Here is a 19,774-nt window from a genome sequence, read left to right on the forward strand (position 1 = left end):
TCCTGAGTCTCCATAGCAACAGGGGGCGGGGAGACAGGAGAGAGACGCAGCGATTGGATGAGAAGGTGAAACTGGAGTAGAATGAATAAGAAGCTTGGAGACACAAGTACATATCGCTGCTATCCTTCTGAAACCATGTATCTCCCTATTTTTTATGATTTTTTTGCCGTGAATAATTATTATTAGTCACCCTTTATGTTTGTAACTGTGTTTGCTAATATCTAACCAATAAAAAGTATAAAAAAGTGCTTGACACCACAATATTTAATCATTTAAAAAGTACAGTGTTTTATCCATTTCCTAAAAAATATCAAATTTGGACATCCGAGGTTTTGAAAGGACAGTGTCAATATGTGACCCTGGACAACAAAATCACTCTTATGTGTCAATTTTTCAAAATTGAGATTTTACATCATCTGAAAACTGAACAAATAAGCTTCCCATTGATATATTGATATTGTTAGCATAGGAAAACCTTTGACCGAGATACAACTATTTAAAACTCTGGAATCTGAGGATAAATCGCCTTTAAAGTTGTCCAAATTAAGTCCGCATAGCATATTACTCACAAAAGTAAAGTTTTGATATATTTTTGGTAGGAAATTTACAAAATAGCTTCATGGAACTTGGTCTTTACTTAATATCCTAATGATTTTTGGCATAAAGGAAAAATCTATAATTTTGACTAATACACAGCAAAATCGCCAGTGTTAAAAAAGGTCAAATTAACACTCACAGTGAGTGTATATATAATCCACATTTTGGATTATATAAACACTGTGAGTGTTTATTTGACCTTTTTTAACACTGGCGATTTTACTGTGTATGGTGTTTTGTTGGCTTTTGCCACAAATATTCTCGCGCTACTTAAGACTGATTTTGTGATCCAGGGTCGCATATATAGATTTAAAACATTGGGTGTTAAATAAAAAATATATTTTTTGCCAAATCCTCATGAAAAAATCTTACTCACACTAGCTGCGTTTACATGGACACATGGGATTGAATTTAATCAGATTGTGCAATCTGAATGTAGTGTTTACATGAAAGGTAAATTAAGTGATCTGATTGATGTGCGTGTTTACATGACAAGCTTCAAATCCGATATAATCTTCTGACATGCGCACACTGATACCCACTAAAACAGCGTTTTAAAGCACATGTTGTGCATATTTTATTTTACAAACGGCACGAAAAAAATGTCAATGAAGCACGAGCACATCCGATGCGGTTTACCATGGTATAAAACTATGACAAAACTACCAAGACCCACCAGAGCATCTGCAGGCAAACAATAATTAAAATAAATGTTTAGCAACAGCTAATACCGAACTTTAGAAGTGATGATATGCGGATTCATATACAGTATCAGCATTAACGGTAAACAGAGACGGGCGCGGTGGACGCGGGTATCATTATAATATTCACAAAACGGCTACTCAAACAATGTTGTAAGCACAGATGTATTTATTTTATGTCACAGACACCAGCATAATAATGTACAATTCATAAACGCAAAATAATGTTTACATATCAATGAAGCACGGTCGTTACAGCGATTTACCATGGTAAAAACAGTTAATCCTTCCAAAGCACATGTAAGTAAACGATAAATAAAATAAATGTTCGGTAGCCTACTACGAATATAAATGAAATTTTATGATTAGATATTTTAGACTACAGTACGTTTGTACATCTGCAAATGTATCGTGTTTAAAAAGGAACTGAGAAACTGCGGTTAAAAACTCACTCACAGAGAAACAGTAAGACATTTTAAATGCATAGAAACATTAATATTTTCATTTAGAGATGACAAGCATATGGATATTTGTACCGCTTTGTCAGATTTATGGTTTTTGGTTTCTTTAGCAACAGCTTCTCCGTTCCGTGCGTCATACGCCCTTACGTCTGTACGAGCCAGCATCGTCTTTGCACATGCGCACAATTTCCTACTTCGGTGTTTAATCTGATCAAGTGTTTACATGTCCTATCAAGCGGATTACAAACGACAACCACCCTTTACTATCCGACTGAAATTTCAATCGGCTTGGGCATTTTTAATCTGATTGACGTGTTTATATCGAGCGTTTTCATTCGGATTGTATTTTTAATCGGATTACACTTTTCCATGTAAACGCAGCTAGTGTCTTATTATATATTACACCATGGTATAAAATTACTCACACTGTGAAATAAGACTTCATACCGCCCACTCCCACCCCAAAGTAGTAAGAATAAGGTGCGAAACACAAATGACAAAAAATAATAAAAGAAGATGGTGAAAAACAGGCACAGTTGAATCACTTTTAACGTGATTTGCTTAAAAAGTCACATCACAGAGCTCCTCCAGGGGGCCTACATCAAATCGTGCTCCATGATGCGTCCTGTTTGAGATGAGAGTTACTGTGACTCCATCAAAGTCAAGGATAAGCGTGTGAGTCACATAACGCTCGTGATCAGCCCTTTCACACAGCTGCATCAGGGGGCCCTCCTGGTAAAACACATTATACAAGAGAGTGAGCTCTGTCATGCAGCTCCATCAATGGGCTCATTCAAGTCATACACTTCAATGCATATTTCATGACACTTAAAACAGTGACCCTTGTTATAAAGGTACACTGGGGGGCTGCTTTGCAGTTCTAAAGGGGCTTATTCTACACTTCTGTACCTTGTTTCTACTAAAGTCTATTTGTAATGTCAGTCAAGGCTTCCTGTGCCAAACACAGTCAGAATTCCGTTGAATACTCTTTACCTTCTTTCTGACCCTTAGAATGAATCTGGCTAAGCAGTACAGTACATGTCCCGTGACTCAAATGATGGCAGCGATCACGTGACCTCCTACTAATGCCTGCTGATTGGTCTCATGTTGTATGATATCATCGACAACCAACTACACAAAGTTCAGTTTATACAAACCTTGATGTTTACTCTGATGCTAGAAGAACTGAGCTTTAAAGAAACTTGTTTTGGGAAGAAATGTGAAGTACTCTGAAATGACTTCCTTATTGAGATTCAGCAGGGCGACAGATTTTATACGTGAAAATCTTGACGTTTCGCGCTGACTTCATCCAGCTGGAACCACACAGAGAGCTGAGAACTTCTGCTCAATAAGCTGTTTTCATGAGAGAGAAATTGCAAAAACTTTTCTGTTTTTGGAAGATAATGTGAGTGATGTTAGTTCTGAAAAAGTCGCTCCCATCGTGCAAGGGATGAGGTGGGCGTGGCCAGAGCACTGATGTGTATCAGAGTTGTTTTGCTCACGTTGCTATGTGGTTGCTAGGGTGTTCTGAGTGGTTTCCAGGGCATGGCTAAATTGTTTTCAGTGGTTTCTAGATCAAAACAGCTCACACCCAATAACCTGGAACCTATAGATATGGCATGAGTCGATGTAAGTTTAAGGATTTATATGCCTGGCACACCAAAAAAAAAAAGTTTGATCACTTAGGAAAACAAAACTATATCTATATTCATAACATAATAAAAGCATCATTTTAAAACATGAATCACGTCTGTAGCACAAGCAGTGTATCGTCGCTGTCGGGCGGAATCCTCGCATCTCCAAAACATAAATATTTTTTTAGTTATTAAACATTGTATCGTTAAAGTTGGTATTATACCTTATATTGCTATCATATACTTTTGTGTACCAACATTAACACAACATTTCCCCAAAACCATGTTTAATCGGAGATACAAGGTTTATGACTTGGGAGCAGGGAGATATGAGATTACGCTGTCATTGATAAGAATGGTACGGACACAGACGTTGCTGCTGCCAGCAGTGTTCATCAAAGTCTGCGGTCGCGTTGAGCCTTTTGACAAGAGACGAGGCTTTAAGAGATAATGAAAGCTAATGATTGTGGTTACATACATCTTCCTAAACTCTATTTTAAACATTAGAGCTATGAGTGATGCAATACCAAAATAAAACGTTAAACAGGCTGTCTAATTTAGGCGGAAATTAATCTGCACGCAAATAAAGTCGGCGGTCGCGTTGAGCCTCTTGACAAGAGAAAAGGCTTCAATAGTTAACAAAAGCTAACAACTGTGGTTACCTACATCTTCCTAAACTCTATTTTAAAGGTTTAAGAACTATAAGTGATGTAATACAAAAAACGAATAGGCGGAAATTAGCCGAATCTGCTCGCAAATTTACCTTCGTGGCTCACGGGGTTCCTTCTGCACCGAAGCATTACAGCTATCGATTTTTAACAAAACAGGCCTATAACAATATACTATAACAGGCAAATAACCATGGTATAAATGGGATAATCCACGGCTAGCCATGCATTAAAGGATTTTAATGCACTTCGCGGAGGCTTCGCTTCACGTCGGGTGGTTCTTAGCCTCCACGTCGTGGAGGCTAAAACCCTTTAATGCACGGCTAGCTGTGGATTATCCCTTACATAACCCATATTGTACGGCCACAAAACCAATGCAAGTCAGTGGGTACCACCGTTGTTCGGTTACCAATGTTCTTCATTATCTTCTTTTATGTTCTGCAGAAGAAAGGAAGTCATCCAGGTTTAAAATAACAATAGGGTAAGTAAATGATGAATGATTTTCATTTTTGGGTGAACTGTGTATGGTATTAAGATTTTGTATAATCAAAGGTATGAGGAAATAAACCATCTCACTTTTGGCCAGGCAGACGGGGACATTTCACTGTGTTTTAAGAAGCTTGTTTGTCGTAAGCATGTTGGTCTTAAATCAAGGTGCGAGTACTTCCACTGATCCAAGAATGCACTAAATCCCCTGATTACAGCAACACAGGCAGTTTTATTGATTCCATTTGTGTAAACAGTGTGAGAGATGGAGGAAAATGAAAGATATAAAGAGAAGAGAGCGAGCGGGAGAGCTGGTTTCCTTGAATTATTCTGTGCGCTGTGATTGACAGAACACACATGATGCAGTTCTGCTACACACATGAACGCACACACAACCCACACTTTCTCATTTGTGGGATCTAATAGTGAACGTGAATCACACACACGCACAGATGTCCATCATGTAGTAAGGTTACAAATGGATAGTGCGAAAGGAGTCCGGACATGCATTAGTGAGCACAGTATTAAGTTTCACAAGACATATGTGTATACTTGGATTGACAACATGCTCACGCACATACACATTTATACACACAGTTATTATATATATACTTTAAGTTCGTTTCAACTTAGTATATAATACATTTAGGTCTTAGCTTGAACTAGGACCCTAGACAGCATTGGCAACAATTACATTTAAAGGAACAGTGCTAACTTCTAGCATCATCACTCCACCTCGTGGTGGTTCCAAAGCCATGTGATTTTTTCTTTTTTTGTGATAACTATGAATATAAATGTGGCATCTACTCTTAACTACTGTGAATTGTCAATTGACACCCCCACATTTGCTCTGAGGTCAGTCTAGAAATTGTAACTTGAAATAATCTCTGTCAGACAACAATAGCCTCGATGTGACCCTCCGTCTGACCCTACAGACCAGTCAGGGTGGAGCAGGAAAATACTACGGGACGAGACGTGAGACAGCACACACCCATGTGTCATCAGAGACGCTTGATGCAACCTATGGGTCGATTTTAAAATGAATCACACAGCGACACAGACACACTCCCGACAGAGGCAAAGCTCTGAGTTATGCGTCACGTGTTCCTCAATCCTCACCTGTCTCTTGTTACATTAGACAGCTGTGTCTGAATCACACACATTCACAGAGATCTAAGACGACAGAGAGAGAGAGACTGATAATGACAGAGAGAAAATGAAGTGGGAGACTAGAAGAGAGATTGAGTGTGACAGGATTCTTTAATTGTTACGTTTCCTATAGTCATTTCATTTGACTATTCTTCTATTCTATTTTCCAATATGTATATTTGTGTAATATGTCAATATTATGTTAATATTTAGGAAAATAAAAGCATCCTTTTCATCATCCCAATACAGCTATTTAAATCCTTGAGAGAGAGAGAGAGAGAGAGAGAGAGTGAGAGAGAGAGAGAGAGAGAGAGAGAGAGAGACAGAGAGAGAGAGAGAGAGAGATAGAGAGTGAGTGAGAGAGAGAGAGAGAGAGAGAGAGAGAGAGAATTCTTTGGCGCTGGTGTACTCGCACTTTAACAAGCACACTTCTCTCACAGTACAGCAGTGAGTAATTGTGAGTGTCCGTGGTGACTATTTCAGCAGCATATGTAGGGCAGCCAGCAGCAGGGATAGAGAATTTGGCTCGTCTCGTCTGCCCACACCCAGATTTAGATTTGTTCTCCTTTTCACTCTTCATACGAGGGGCCAGAATTCAGACGTGAACCCCAACAACAACAAACTGATCTCAGAACAGTAAAACAGCACTAGTGCTCGACCAGGTATCTGAAGACATAATCAGGGCATACTGTACTTGTGTTGACTTTGCTTTAGTGACACTGTCCTGATTTTGAATTTGTATTTCGATTTTATTCTTTTCTTTTCTTTTGGGGTGCTCTGGAGTACTTGATTCTGATTGGACAGTTGCAACATTCCAATGTATGCAACCGCCTAAAATTAATAACACAGAGCCATATGGGTAGACCAAGGAAGATATTTGGAAGAATGTTAGCAACTTTCAGTTCTGGGACTTCATTGAACATTTTAATGGTAGTCAAAGGTGCCCCAGAACTGTTTGCTTTCCTAAATTCTTCAAAATATCAAATTTTGTGTTCGACTAACAAAAAAATATACAATATTTTTTCCACTTTGGTAGTCAATGATGGCCCAGAAAAAGCCCCTGAAAATTGCTAACATTTTTCCAAATATCTTTCTCTGTGTTCATTAGAACAAAGAAATGTATACTTTGAACAACTTGAGGGTGAGTAAATGATGATAGAATTTTCAGAGTTCTGACAGATGCTTAGCTCATGTAAGGGGGAGAGAGAGAGAGAGAGAGAGAGCGAGAGAGAGAGAGAGAGAGAGAGAGAGAGAGAGAGAGAGAGAGAGAGAGAGCCAAGGGACTTCCCCTGGGAGTGTGGCAGTGCCCAGAGTGTGTAGTTATCTGTGACAGTGACTGTATGTGTGTATGTATAATGTAACTAGGTGCAGTTTGTTCTGGCTCAGAGAATGAAAACCCCAGTAAAACCAGGTCATCTGAGAAAACCAACCCTTTAAATACCCTGCACATTTATGGTGTACTGTAAACCAGACTTGCTGTGCCCCCTATGTCTTTTAATTACAAACTTAATTCTCAGTTTCGCTTTGACAGCACGAAGTCAGTATTCCTGAAGTATATGCAATAATCACACAGTTAAGACTATATTTCCTTCTAGGCAGCATGCCATGCCGTTAATTACATTTGTTAATATTTGCATTTTAATATTTATAGCATTTGGTTTTACTGTGGCTTTTTCGTAAATGACAAATTTTGCTGCCTTGACAAGTCTACTTACATCGCAGCGGCTTTAAACATACAGAAACAGTGCTTCAAAGACAGATGCACTCATTATTCTGTGGCTCTCTGAATAATTTCCATGTTTTGTGCCAAGCTAACTCCAGCACATCAAAAGAAGAGAGCGTACCCATCCCTGGCGAGAGCGTGTGCGTAACTGCATGGGGAAAAACTCCAGAGGGAAGCGTTTAAACAAACAGAACCCTCGCTTTTTGGGGAAAAACGCTTTAGCAACACCGTTTAGAGCCGGCTTCCCGTGCACGCCCTTCCTTAAGGGGGTTTTGTGAGAGGACTAGGCCAAACTTTAGACAGGACCAAAGTAAGATGATTTATTGATAATGAGCAAACTTATTCACAGGGTTTGTGTCGCAAAATGCAATGCATACAACATCCTGAGGCATTACAGGTTTTGAAACAAAGGCTTTCCTAAATAGAGAGCTTAACCTTGCAAAAAATTCTAATGCACTGCAATGCAAAAAAAATCACAGAAAAACATTGAGATAGAAACAAATATCGACGCTGTTTTTCTGAAACATCGTATTTCCAAATTCACTGTTTGAAAAAGGGAAATGGAAACTTTTTAGATGATTGCATACTGTGCTGTCAAAGTTGACAAGCACTTTTTGAACCTTTTTAGAGGTTTGATATTTGCAAAACCCACAAACATAAAGGGTGACTACTAATAATGATTTATGGCAAAAAAATTCAATCCCAAAATATGGAGATACGAGATATGGAGATTGCTTCCCTTATAATTCTTTGACACGCTTTAATTTTATATTGACGTATTTTAGCATTAGCTGAGCAACACTGGAGAGATTTCCATTAAGTATTTATTTGTATGAATTTTATACTTACATTTACAATCTCAGTCTAAAGTGCCTCCAACTTGTTTCAAAGTGGTTCAAAAGTTGTCACTAAATGTTTCAAGGAGTCACTGCGGAATGGAAATGTTTTATTACAGAGAAATGCACAATACGCCCACATCCAGACCTGTAAGTACACGGACACATACACCACCACATCCACAGCAGCAAACCGATCAAACATTTGTGACTCCAGACCTTAAGTATCCATCATGATGCTGGCACACTCATACACACTCACACTTCCTGTTACACTAAACTTTACATTCCTACAAGATTTACAGCTGTGGAGACACTCCAATTATGTTCTATTTTGGTTCAAATTAGTCTTAGATGTTTCTTATGGAATTTGTTTGGAGAGACCAAACCGACACTGTTGTCATTCAGTAGAGAGATATAAAATGAATGTTTGTCGAATAGCTCAAATCATTTTTATCTATGCAGAATGAGATGAGAAATGAGAAATGATTGATCATATCAGTACCTTAGAAAATCTGAGTACAGCGTATGGCATTATAGAGGGCAGATGTGGCTGGAGTTAAAAAAAATCTAAGCTGTACTAGACTTGCATTGCATCTAAGATTTCAATCAGAATTTGAGTTAGGCAGCTACGCTTTAAGATGCTGTTATAACAATCATAAAAACGCCAAGACTTAAAGTGCTCTGCAAAAACTCACAACAAATAGCATTTATTCTTACGAAATTCACAATGGTTTAACCAAAATAACAATCCCAGAGCGCAAATATAATTGATTTATCGTTGAATAAATGTTAAATTGGTTATTGAATCAACAGTCATTAAAGCAATTATCTTTGCTGTCTGGCATAGATTCTTATTTTTATTTGTAGTAAAACCCCTTTAACCACAAATCAACCATGGTTTTACAGCAGTAATGATAGTTCTACCATTATATTTGTAGTTAAACTATGGTTCTCTTTCAGTCTCTCGACGTTGTGTTGAGAGACAGACTGGGGTTTGATCTTGAGAACCTATCATCTCCAAGAAGAATTTAAAACGTCAATGGGCTTTGGCGAATGGCACACGCATGCCAGTCCCTGCCCCGTGCATACAGGTATAAAAGGGAGGTGGCGGCGGCCATTCACTCATCCTTTGTTCTTCGTAACCTGCATGACGTACATGTCAAGTGCTCCATCTCTTCGAGATTTCTTCCAGACTGCTGGATTTATGACGCGAAGCAGTGGATTTCTCCCTCTCGTTAGCGGATTTCCCCTGGGCGTCTCGGCAGCGAGCCGCAGATATTTCTAAAAGAGCAAATTTCCTCTCACAGTCTGCGCTGTCTTCGGGCATGTCTCGCAGCTGTGTTCTTGGGTATGACAGACTCATTCCCAAGTCCGACGGGCACGAGATGTTGCTGTCACGGTTGGCTATGTTCTCCAGAATGCTGCAACCCCGTCTGCTTCCTGAGCGTGTCCGACTGCCGCTTCAGCGAGCGGCAGGGGTGATTGGGGATTCCCATGGATGTCACTCCACCAGTTTCAGCTCGCGGACCATCCGTGCCCCGGCACGCTCACCTGGCTCGTCCCTGATGGGCGGCGGTGTACTGTCCCATAGCGGGCAGACTCGACAACAGGATAGGGACAAACTTTCTGTCATAACGTCGGACAGCTACCTCCTGGCATCGGATGCGGAGACTCCTTGGAGCTCCCACCCACAGGCGGTCGAGCCTAAGACGAGGCGACGCAGAGATGACGGCCGTGTTTGCCCCTCCCCGGAATGCTCGCGGCTGACCTGGAGGTGCATGAGGAGCTCACAAAGACGTGGAATATGCTGTTTGCGGTGCGTTCCTGTCTGACGGGCTCAGGAGCTGTTACTTCCCTGGACGGCGGGGCAGCTAAGGGATATGTCGACTTCTTCACCACAGATGCTGCCACTTGGAGGGGTCGACCAAGGCTCCCTTCCAGGTCATGTAAGCTCTTTGACACTCGTGTCGAAGACTTACGATGCTGTGGGCACAGGTCCTGTGCAAGGTCAGGGAAGAGGGACACCAAGTACTGTTAGTTGCATCTTACTGGCCCAACCAGACTTGGTTCTGAGACCTGGTGGCTCTGACGACAGTTCCCCCCTGGCCTATTCCCCTGACGAAGGACCTTCTGTCGCAGGGGAAGTGCACGGTGTGGCACCCCAAGCCAGGCCTCTGGAATCTCCACGTCTGGCCCCTGCACGGGATGAGGAAACCTTGAGTGGCTTGCTGTCGGTGGAGACCGTCCTGCAGGCTAGAGCCCCCACCACTAGACGTTTAAACCCTTATAAGTGGCGTCTCTTCTCGTCCTGGTGTTCTTTCCGAGGGGAGAACCCACAGAGTTGCCCGATTAGGTCATCTCTGGCCTTCCTACAGGAGACTCGAGAGCAACTTCTCCTCGTCCACGCTGAAAGTATATGTAGCCGCTATTGCCCCTCATCACGATCTCTTGGAGGGTAAGTCCTTCGGCCAACATGACCTGGTCACCAGGTTCCTTAGGGGCACGAGAAGGGTGAATCCACCTCGACCGCACTCCGTACCCTCTTGGGACCTTAATGTGGTCCTACAGGGCCTTTGTATGGCCCCTTTCGAGCCCCTCAGAGACGCCAGTCTTTCTCATCTGACGATGAAGATGGCACTCTTGCTGGCGCTCGGTTCCATCAAGAGGGTAGGGGACCTCCAGGCATTCTCCGTGTCCATGGGTGCCTAGAATTCTGGCCCGGTAGTTCTCACGTTATCCTGAGACCCCGGTCAAGTTACGTGCCCAAGGTTCCCACCACTCCCTTTGGGACCAGGTGGTGAACCTGCAGGTGCTCCCCTCTCGGGAGGAAGACCCAACCTCCAACATGTTGTGTCCAGTATGCACATTGCGCTTCTACTTGGGCCGCACGCAGAGCCTTAGAAGCTCTGCGCAGCTTTTGTCAGTTTTGGGGGACAGCACAAGGGGAGGGCTGTCTCCAAACAGAGATTGGCGCACTGGATTGTGGATGTCATTGCTTTGGCATACCGGTCCCGAGATTGCCCTTGCCCGCTTGCAGTGAGAGCCCACTCCACTCTGTGTAGTGCCTTCTCGTGGGCACTGGCTCAGGGCGCCTCTCTGGCAGACATATGTAGTGCTGCGGGTTGGGCTACGCCCAGTACCTTCACGAGGGTTTACAACCTCCACGTGGAACCAGTGTCAGCCCGTGTTTTACATACCACCGGCAACTCTGTTGGGTGTACGCCTGCGAAAGCGCCTTCTCCCCTCTCCAGGCGAGTCTAGCGCTCTATTTTAGCCTCCCTACTTCTCCCCTTAGGGCGAAGTATAGGCATTCCATCCATCGCTAAGCATTGGCAATTGTGGTAACAGACCGGGCGGAGCGGTCTGTTGGAACCAAGTCCAGTACTGGTAGAGTCGCCCTGCTCAGGTGGACCCCTATACTCTGACTGTTGCCCCATACTTAGTGACTCCCCTGCAGGGTCGTCCCATATGTTGAATTCCTCACTCTTGGTTCCCCTGTCGGTGAACCTGTGACCTCCCCTCCGGTGGGCTACCCCACCTGGGTTCTTTCCCCCCTACTCGGGCTGACGCATTTTTTCACATGTTGTTCTCGCCACTGGTGAGACCATGTTGGTGTCTCCACATGTAACCTCCTAACCCTTGTGGTAGGATGTGGCCTCCGTAACACTCTTCAACGAGGAGAGCAGTGTTTCCCAAGTGTTCCTTATGGCGCTGGCTCACTAATAGAGACGAACGCCACCGTCCGTGACGGCCTTCGGTACGAGCCTCTCAGGGTATGCTACTAAGTCTCGTAGTAGCGCTCACTTATGACTCACTAGTCCAGTCAGTGTCGCTCCGCTTGAGGTCGTGATACGGCTCAGCGCCGTGGCGTGTAAAGATAGGTCCCCAGTCTGTCTCTCAACACAACGTCGAGAGACTGACTAAAGGGGAACGTCTCGGTTACGACTGTAACCTCCGTTCCCTGATGGAGGGAACGAGACATTGTGTCTTCATGCCACATGTTTCGCCAACCCGCTGCAGCGACCGGGAGATGTCTCACGGGTTCCTCAGCCCAAAGGGTGAGTGAATGGCCGCTGCCACCTCCCTTTTATACCCGTATGCACGGGGCAGGGACTGGCATGCACGTGCCATTCGCCAAAGCCCATTGGTGTTTTAAATTCCTCTCGGAGATGATAGGTTCTCAAGATCCCCAGTCTGTCTCTCAACACAATGTCTCGTTCCCTCCATCAGGGAACGGAGGTTACAGTCGTAACCTAGACGTTTTACAAATAATATTAAATTTTATAAAAAGATTACCTATGATAAAACCATGGGTAAATTTTCTACAGGCAAAGAGTTTCATGGTATCATGTAGCTAAGCTAACCAATTAAAAGTCCAATAAGCATAAAATACATAACTCACACAAACTTTGTATAAAAACCCTTTTGGCTTTATAATGCCTTAAAATGGGGATTCTGTAAGATACTCTTTCTGTTTTTTCATTAAAAGTCTCCACAGAGTCCTATTACAGAATAGTAGAAACAACTAAGATGCTAAAGAAATAATTTGTGATTATTCTTTCCAATGAGTCTCTTTCCTTCTCTAACACCACTCTTCTCAACTACAAGGAGTTAAATCAAGAAGTACGATGGAAACCTCCAACTGAACGTCCTGGTTGGTAAAACACTAAATTTAGTTTCCGCTTCTTTTTCTTTGCATATAACTGGCCTCAGATCAGGAGCCAAGGGCAACGTCTCCCTTCACCACAGACTCAAAACCCTCCATTGTTCCTCTGAGCACAAGGCCAGTGTGTATCTCTGAAGTGTAGCTGTCGGTCTTCTGACTAAATCTCAACCCCACTCATGAAACAAGCCTTTATCCAGCATCAACAATCAGGGCTCTTCTTCCCTTGCTGACCTCAGTACAGTAGGCAGTGTGGAGCATCCATGAAAAATGCTGAGACCTCGAGTTCCTTCAGGCCATTGGTTGGGATGTGGCGTGCCTGCCGTGCCTTGTGGTCTAAATGCCAATTTTGGACTTTAAGCCAGGCAGGGCCACGCCGCCTACGCATTCCCAAATCTAGACTGGATGACCCTATGTTTGCCAGAGCATGTACTGGATAAGATTATCCGGTTTCACTTGGATTCATGTTTGGGAAGTTTCTAAGGACATACGGTCTGGAAAATCAAGCCTGTATGCTGGCCTTAACTGCGAATGGTGCAGATAACAGTTGCAGACTGAATATCAATGATATTTTTTGATAGACAAGCGAATATCAACAACCTTCCTAAATCTGTAAACTAGAGTTTTGAAGTCCTAGGAAATGTAGCCATCAAACAACGGTGATTCCAGAAGAACCGCAGAGAGCGTTTCAGTCAATATCCAGGAAATTCCACCATCATGGGTCTGGTTTAGGTGCAAATGAAAATAAAACTCAAAGCAGATGTCATTCCCACATCTCTTTGTCAGAGGTATCATCCTTATTTACCCTACACGATGGCATTCTAAGACACTCTAAGAGACAGCAGGTACTTTTAGTTCACTCACAGCTTATCAATAACCCTAAACAGAAACATGTTGTTAAATGACGTGTTTTCTGTTTTTCTCAAAGTAATTTTATAGCACTTCAAAGAATTGTTCACTCAAATATTAAAATACTTGCATAATTTATTCACCCTATGACATACCAGATGTGTACGACATACTTTCTTCACTTAAATGGATAGTTTACCCATAAATGAAAATTCTGTCATGAATTACTCACTTTCTAGTTGTTCCAAACCTATATAAATTTCTTCGTTTGGTTGATCACAGAGAAAGATATTTGGACGAATACTTGTAACCAAACAGTTCTTGGACCCCATTGACTACCATAGTAGAAAAAATGATGGTCAAAAGTGCCCCAGAACTGTTTGCTTTCCTACATTCTTCAAAATATCTTCTTTTGTGTTCAACAAAACAAAACAAATTATAAAGTAATTTTTCCTACTATGGTAGTCAATGGGGTCCAAGAACTGTTTGGTTATAACCATTCTACCAAATATCTTTCTTTGTGTTCATCATAACAAAGAAATGTAGACAGATTTTAAACAACTAGAAGGTGAGTAAATGATGACAGAATTTTTATTTTGGGGCGAACTATCCCTTTAAACACATATTAATAATTTTATATTAAAATGTCATGTTATCTCTTATTTTTAGCTTCAGATCAGTGTAGTAAATTTTTGAAAGTTAATCTACCAACGTTCTGCCAGTTTTTAATTTACAGCGCTAATCTGTATGTTTATGTGGATACGTGATATATCAATTGCTAAATTTATATAATGATATATTAGCACTAAATCTGTATTTCAATAATGGATGTATGTGCTGTGTAGAGCTCTGCAGTGCTGAGAACCACATAAGAAAATAACATGACAGCGTTTTAGTATAAAATTAAGAAAGAAAGTTGGCTGCTGACCAACTTTATGGAGATGCAGATTTAATTTTCCAACAGGACTTGGCACCTGCACACAGTGCCAAAGCTACCAGTACCTGGTTTAAGGACCACGGTATCCCTGTTCTTAATTGGCCAGCAAACTCGCCTGACCTTAACCCCATAGGAAATCTATGGGGTATTGTGAAGAGGAAGATGCGATATGCCAGACCCAACAATGCAGAAGAGCTGAAGGCCACTATTAGAGCAACCTGGCCTCTCGTAACACCTGAGCAGTGCCACAGACTGATCGACTCCATGCCACGCCGCATTGCTGCAGTAATTCAGGCAAAAGGAGCCCCAACTAAGTATTGAGTGCTGTACATGCTCATACTTTTCATGTTCATACTTTTCAGTTGGCCAAGATTTCTAAAAATCCTTTCTTTGTATTGGTCTTAAGTAATATTCTAATTTTCTGAGACACTGAATTTGGGATTTTCATTAGTTGTCAGTTATAATCATCAAATTAAAAGATATAAACATTTGAAATATATCAGTCTGTGTGTAATGAATGAATATAATATACAAGTTTCACTTTTTTAATGGAATTAGTGAAATAAATCAACTTTTTGATGATATTCTAATTATATGACCAGCACCTGTACATCTGGCATGAGGGTGAAAAAATTATAAGATTGTTGAGTGATTTATTCCTTTAAATGGGAAAATAACTTATTAAAGATACACATAACTAAACAGAAAAATTAGGGACGCAACTTCTCAGGTTTAGCATGCTAACAATCCAACATTTTCTGGCTCACTGTTGAGGGCGCTAAAACAAACATGGAGAAGTTACATCTCCTAAATGTTCCTTTAAAAGCATTGTTGTTTAAAAAACTTAAAACGCCACCATCCTCACCCTTCCCGACGTTCCCGTTACTCAAAACCCCTGTCAGACCAGATCCTGCCTATACCCTTGTTATGATTTTATCATTCATTAAATTCAGATTCCCCTTCATCCAAACGAAACATAAAAGCTATGAAAGACAAATTTAACATAAATCCCCTCCTACATTATGCAGATGTCAGTAATCAGCAGTGTTGTATGATCAGATGAGGAGCTGAGCACAATACAGTACTGAAGAACAGCCAGAGGACTTGACAGTAAGACACGCCCACCTCCTCAAAGCAGGATGAGAGGAGTAACCTAACCAGCCGAGGTCAGCTCTTTAGTATTCCGCTCACAAAACATCATTCTGTACCTGCATATCCTTACAAGACTTGGTTTAGATTGCAAAATGAAGGAGAATGTGAAAAAAAACTGAAGATGGCAGATGCAAGCTTCCATTTGCTTCATTAAATTGCTACAATACCGGCGTTTTCAAATGGCCTTGATGTGTTTTTAGCTATACACAAGCTATGTGGGTGGTTTCCCACAGAGACCAGAGAGGACAAAATAGACGTGGAACTTCAAACAAGAACCTAGAAGTACAAACAATACAGGCTTCCCAATATACATCCAAGAATATACAACGATCCCTTTTTGAAAATTGACTATGGTGCTTGCGCGGTAACCATAGCTTACCTGTGGGCAATTTGTGTATTTTTAGTGTGACTAATAGAAACTTTAATGGTCATAGTTGCAATGAAAATAAAGAAGATTTCATCAATCCTGTAATTAGTACTCATGCCTTCAAAAAGTTAACACAAATTTTTTGTGTTTGGACGACTGATGAACTCTGCTTAGCTAACAGAAACTAGCCAAATGACAGCATAAGATCTTCCTGGTCAGCATGCATGAATTTACTTTAAGCGAACTGTGAAGCATTAAGGAACTGTTAAACATTGTTTAACCAGCTGCCAGTGTGTGCGTGAAGCTAATAAACACAGCTCACTTATTTTGTTTGAACCAGATGTGTGCAATATGCTAATGCTAACAAACAGCGCACAAACAACGACACAGAGCGTTTTCTTACAGATAAGAATCTTTGGATACATTGACCAAACACTTTATAACCCCCTTAATGTTATTGTGCATTGGTGTGGAAGCAACACAGTTAGCGTTACAGTTAGCGTTCTTTGTGGACGCCTTTAGAATGAGCTACGTGACGTCATACGTGACAGACTTATAATTAGGGCGGTGCGAATCTACATATTTTCATAAAAGACAAGTTCTGGTTTCAATCAAAGCCGTCAGTCTGAATGTGCTTAGTCGCAACAGCGCTTTAATGTGGACGAATTTATAGACACAATTTTTCCTTTCAAACAGCCTAACAGCTAAAGCATGGGGCTAATAAAAGCGCTTCCCCAAATTCAAACCCAAACCTGCACAGCTCCAGAATACTGTGAACCAGATCACATCCCACAAAGCAATGATTAAATTCTGAACGACCAAAAGTGCTTAGCTACCAAAATCGAATAATGCCGAATGCATTATTTATACATTTCTTAAAACGATCCCAGACGTTGACAGCTTCATAATGTTCATCCTTCTTCCTTATGTTTGTTTTTCTTCCAGCCATTTATCCCATACGGCAAGAGAGGAACAGGGGAGGAGGGAGCTGATTGACTGTGGTGGTTCGGCCTCTTGGTTTATCAATGGAGGCTTTGACTTTACCTCGATGCCCCGGCACAACACAGCCGTCATTACCGCTTTAGTAAAACACTGAAGTTTTTTAACAGAACAACAATTTCCTTAACACACTGTGGAGAACACTAACTAGAGTCCGGAACAATTCATGGTCTTATAAAGAAACTACATCCAAAAACCTAACTTATTAGTACTTTTTTGATCACTATTTATAGACGCAAATATACTTATCCAGTGCTGTACTAACATGCATCTTAATACACTCGCAAACAGACATGCTTACACTGCAACTAAATGTGCTCAGTCATCCACAATCTCTACATTTCTTCCCAGACTTTACCGAGGGGCCCGGCTGCACCTGAAGGTTTGGGTGCGAATGCTGCCTTTCCTCCGTTCTGCTTCCAAAGCAAATACTGTTCCTGGCTGAGGTGTCCTGAGATCTAAACATTACAGCTATGTCGAAGAGTTGCTCTTTTATTGTGTAAAATACACTCATAAATGTCAGTCCAGCAAAGCCCTCGACTGAGTCCTGTAGCACACGGCGGAACGCTACATTAAACAACATTAGAAGTGGATCAGGTTCTTTTTTTAAATCCTTATTATTGATTTACGTTCGTGTGTTTGGTAGATGCTTTTATCTAAAACAGCTTGAAGTGCATTCAAGGTACATTTCATCAGTCAGTGGATTCAAACCCATAGCCGCAACGCTCCACCAACCTATACATTATGGTTTTTGTTGGCTATTGTTTTGATAACGTGTCATGTATCATTATGTATGGTATTAAACCACAAGGGAAGTGACAGAAATAGGCAAACAGACAAAACCGCACTAGCACGCTACATTAGCATGCTAGCACAGCAAGCTAAACTTTGTCCTCAAATCTGCATCTTTTAATTCGCTCTCTCTACAGCACCACCAATAAAAAAAGATTCAAAAACTAGTGACAAATGGATTCCTCGGTTGCTGGATGTCAAGTCGGCTATCCAAATCAAGCAATGATTCCTTCCCTAGAAAATTTCCAAAAATAACCAAAAAGACCAACGCTAAACATGAGTTACCTGAAGGTCGAAGAATTTACTGTATCTTCTGTAGATGATGTGAGAAGTGGAGTCTGAGTATGTGACATTGATGAGATATACCTGAAAAAAATAGAGGAAAGAGCATTAAATGTTAAATACGTCTTTAATTAATACTATATCAAGACACAGGTCATTGCGATATAAGCCACAAAACATACTATTCACAATTATGAAACGCTTCATAAAACAAAACCCAAATAGCACAGGTATGTCTGTTTGATGTCAGCTAAAGATCTGGAAAACATCTGCTGTGTAAAAACGTCTGCTAAGCATCTTAGAAAGGGTTTTACACACATTCTCAATCATAAACAATTTACAGACATCTTCTAGATGTCTATATGACATCTGACAGGAAACGTCTCAGAGACGTATTGCAGATGTAAATGCAGATATCAAATAGACATCTCCCAGATGTATGTGTGCTATCAGGGAATGCACATCAATTGTCGCTTGGACATTTTGCGACATAACTCATTTTAGGAAGAAAGAAACAGGATTTCGAGAACCGTTGTTCAAAGATCACAGAGCAGCATGTTGTGGTCACGAAACACCACGGTCTAGTCAGGAAGTTTTTCCTGCACACGTATGGTTTCTGACAAATCCTTCTCTATTGTCCTGCAGACAGAATGAAGATATCTACATTCACAAGGCCACCATCAGACACAGAGCATTTGTTAAATGTAGGGAAACTCCTGTTCGCAAATGACATCAAGGACAATGACAATGTCTCGCACCCGGCTCACCTCTAGGCTTCCTCTGTTCTCATAACACAGGACACATGTGATTTGTCATTTATGACATGCTTTGTCATGTTATTCATGCATCTGATATGAAGTATTGTTCCGAGTATGACGACGCTAAACAAAAATAATCAAATATGTTTGTGCATGTCATTTTAGTGTAAACGCAGTGGATTTGTTATTCTGTACAATTGACTGGTCCAACATAGGATGTTCATATTGACTGTTCAACTGTTATTTTTTTATAATAATATTAATTAAATAATACGTTTTTAAATGACCATTAAATCATACGTTTTTTAAATTTCTGTATGCTGAAAGAAAAATATGCTATATGTTAACTCTGATTGTCTGTCTTCTGTCTTCTCGGTTAGGGAAATTAAACGAAATGAGCATCCCTAGTCCAACATGACGATTTCAGGCTCAACCAATGGTGTGAGTTTGGGCGGGGCTACTTGTTTGACCAAACTTTGGAAGTGTGGTTGGGCTGTTCGGGAGGTCATAAAGGACAATGAACTTTGTGGGAAAATCTAAGACTTGAGAAAATCTCACCCATTGCTACAGAAAGTAATACCACAGAAACTCGCCGATGGGCATTCTGACCTCAACCAGTAAGCAACCTCCTACCAAGCACCAAGAACATGTTTGCAACACACAGCAAGGCCTCGGCAATCACTCACAACACCCTATCCATCCATAAAATTGCCTATA

The 19,774-nt window shown here is 41.2% G+C and overlaps 1 protein-coding gene across 4 annotated transcripts in view; it reads right to left on the minus strand.

Annotated features, from left to right (window-relative positions):
• sh3pxd2aa (SH3 and PX domains 2Aa) overlaps positions 1 to 19,774 on the minus strand; it is an 89,386-nt gene that overhangs the window by 57,914 nt on the left and 11,698 nt on the right. For all 4 annotated transcript variants that reach the window (XM_057331117.1, XM_057331116.1, XM_057331114.1 and 1 more), the window contains exon 2: positions 18,303 to 18,383. In XM_057331117.1, the coding sequence (XP_057187100.1) occupies positions 18,303 to 18,383 (81 nt within the window). The remainder of the gene's footprint in view (positions 1 to 18,302; positions 18,384 to 19,774) is intronic.

Source organism: Triplophysa rosa, linkage group LG4 (assembly GCF_024868665.1).
Source record: "Triplophysa rosa linkage group LG4, Trosa_1v2, whole genome shotgun sequence".
NCBI lineage: Eukaryota > Metazoa > Chordata > Actinopteri > Cypriniformes > Nemacheilidae > Triplophysa > Triplophysa rosa.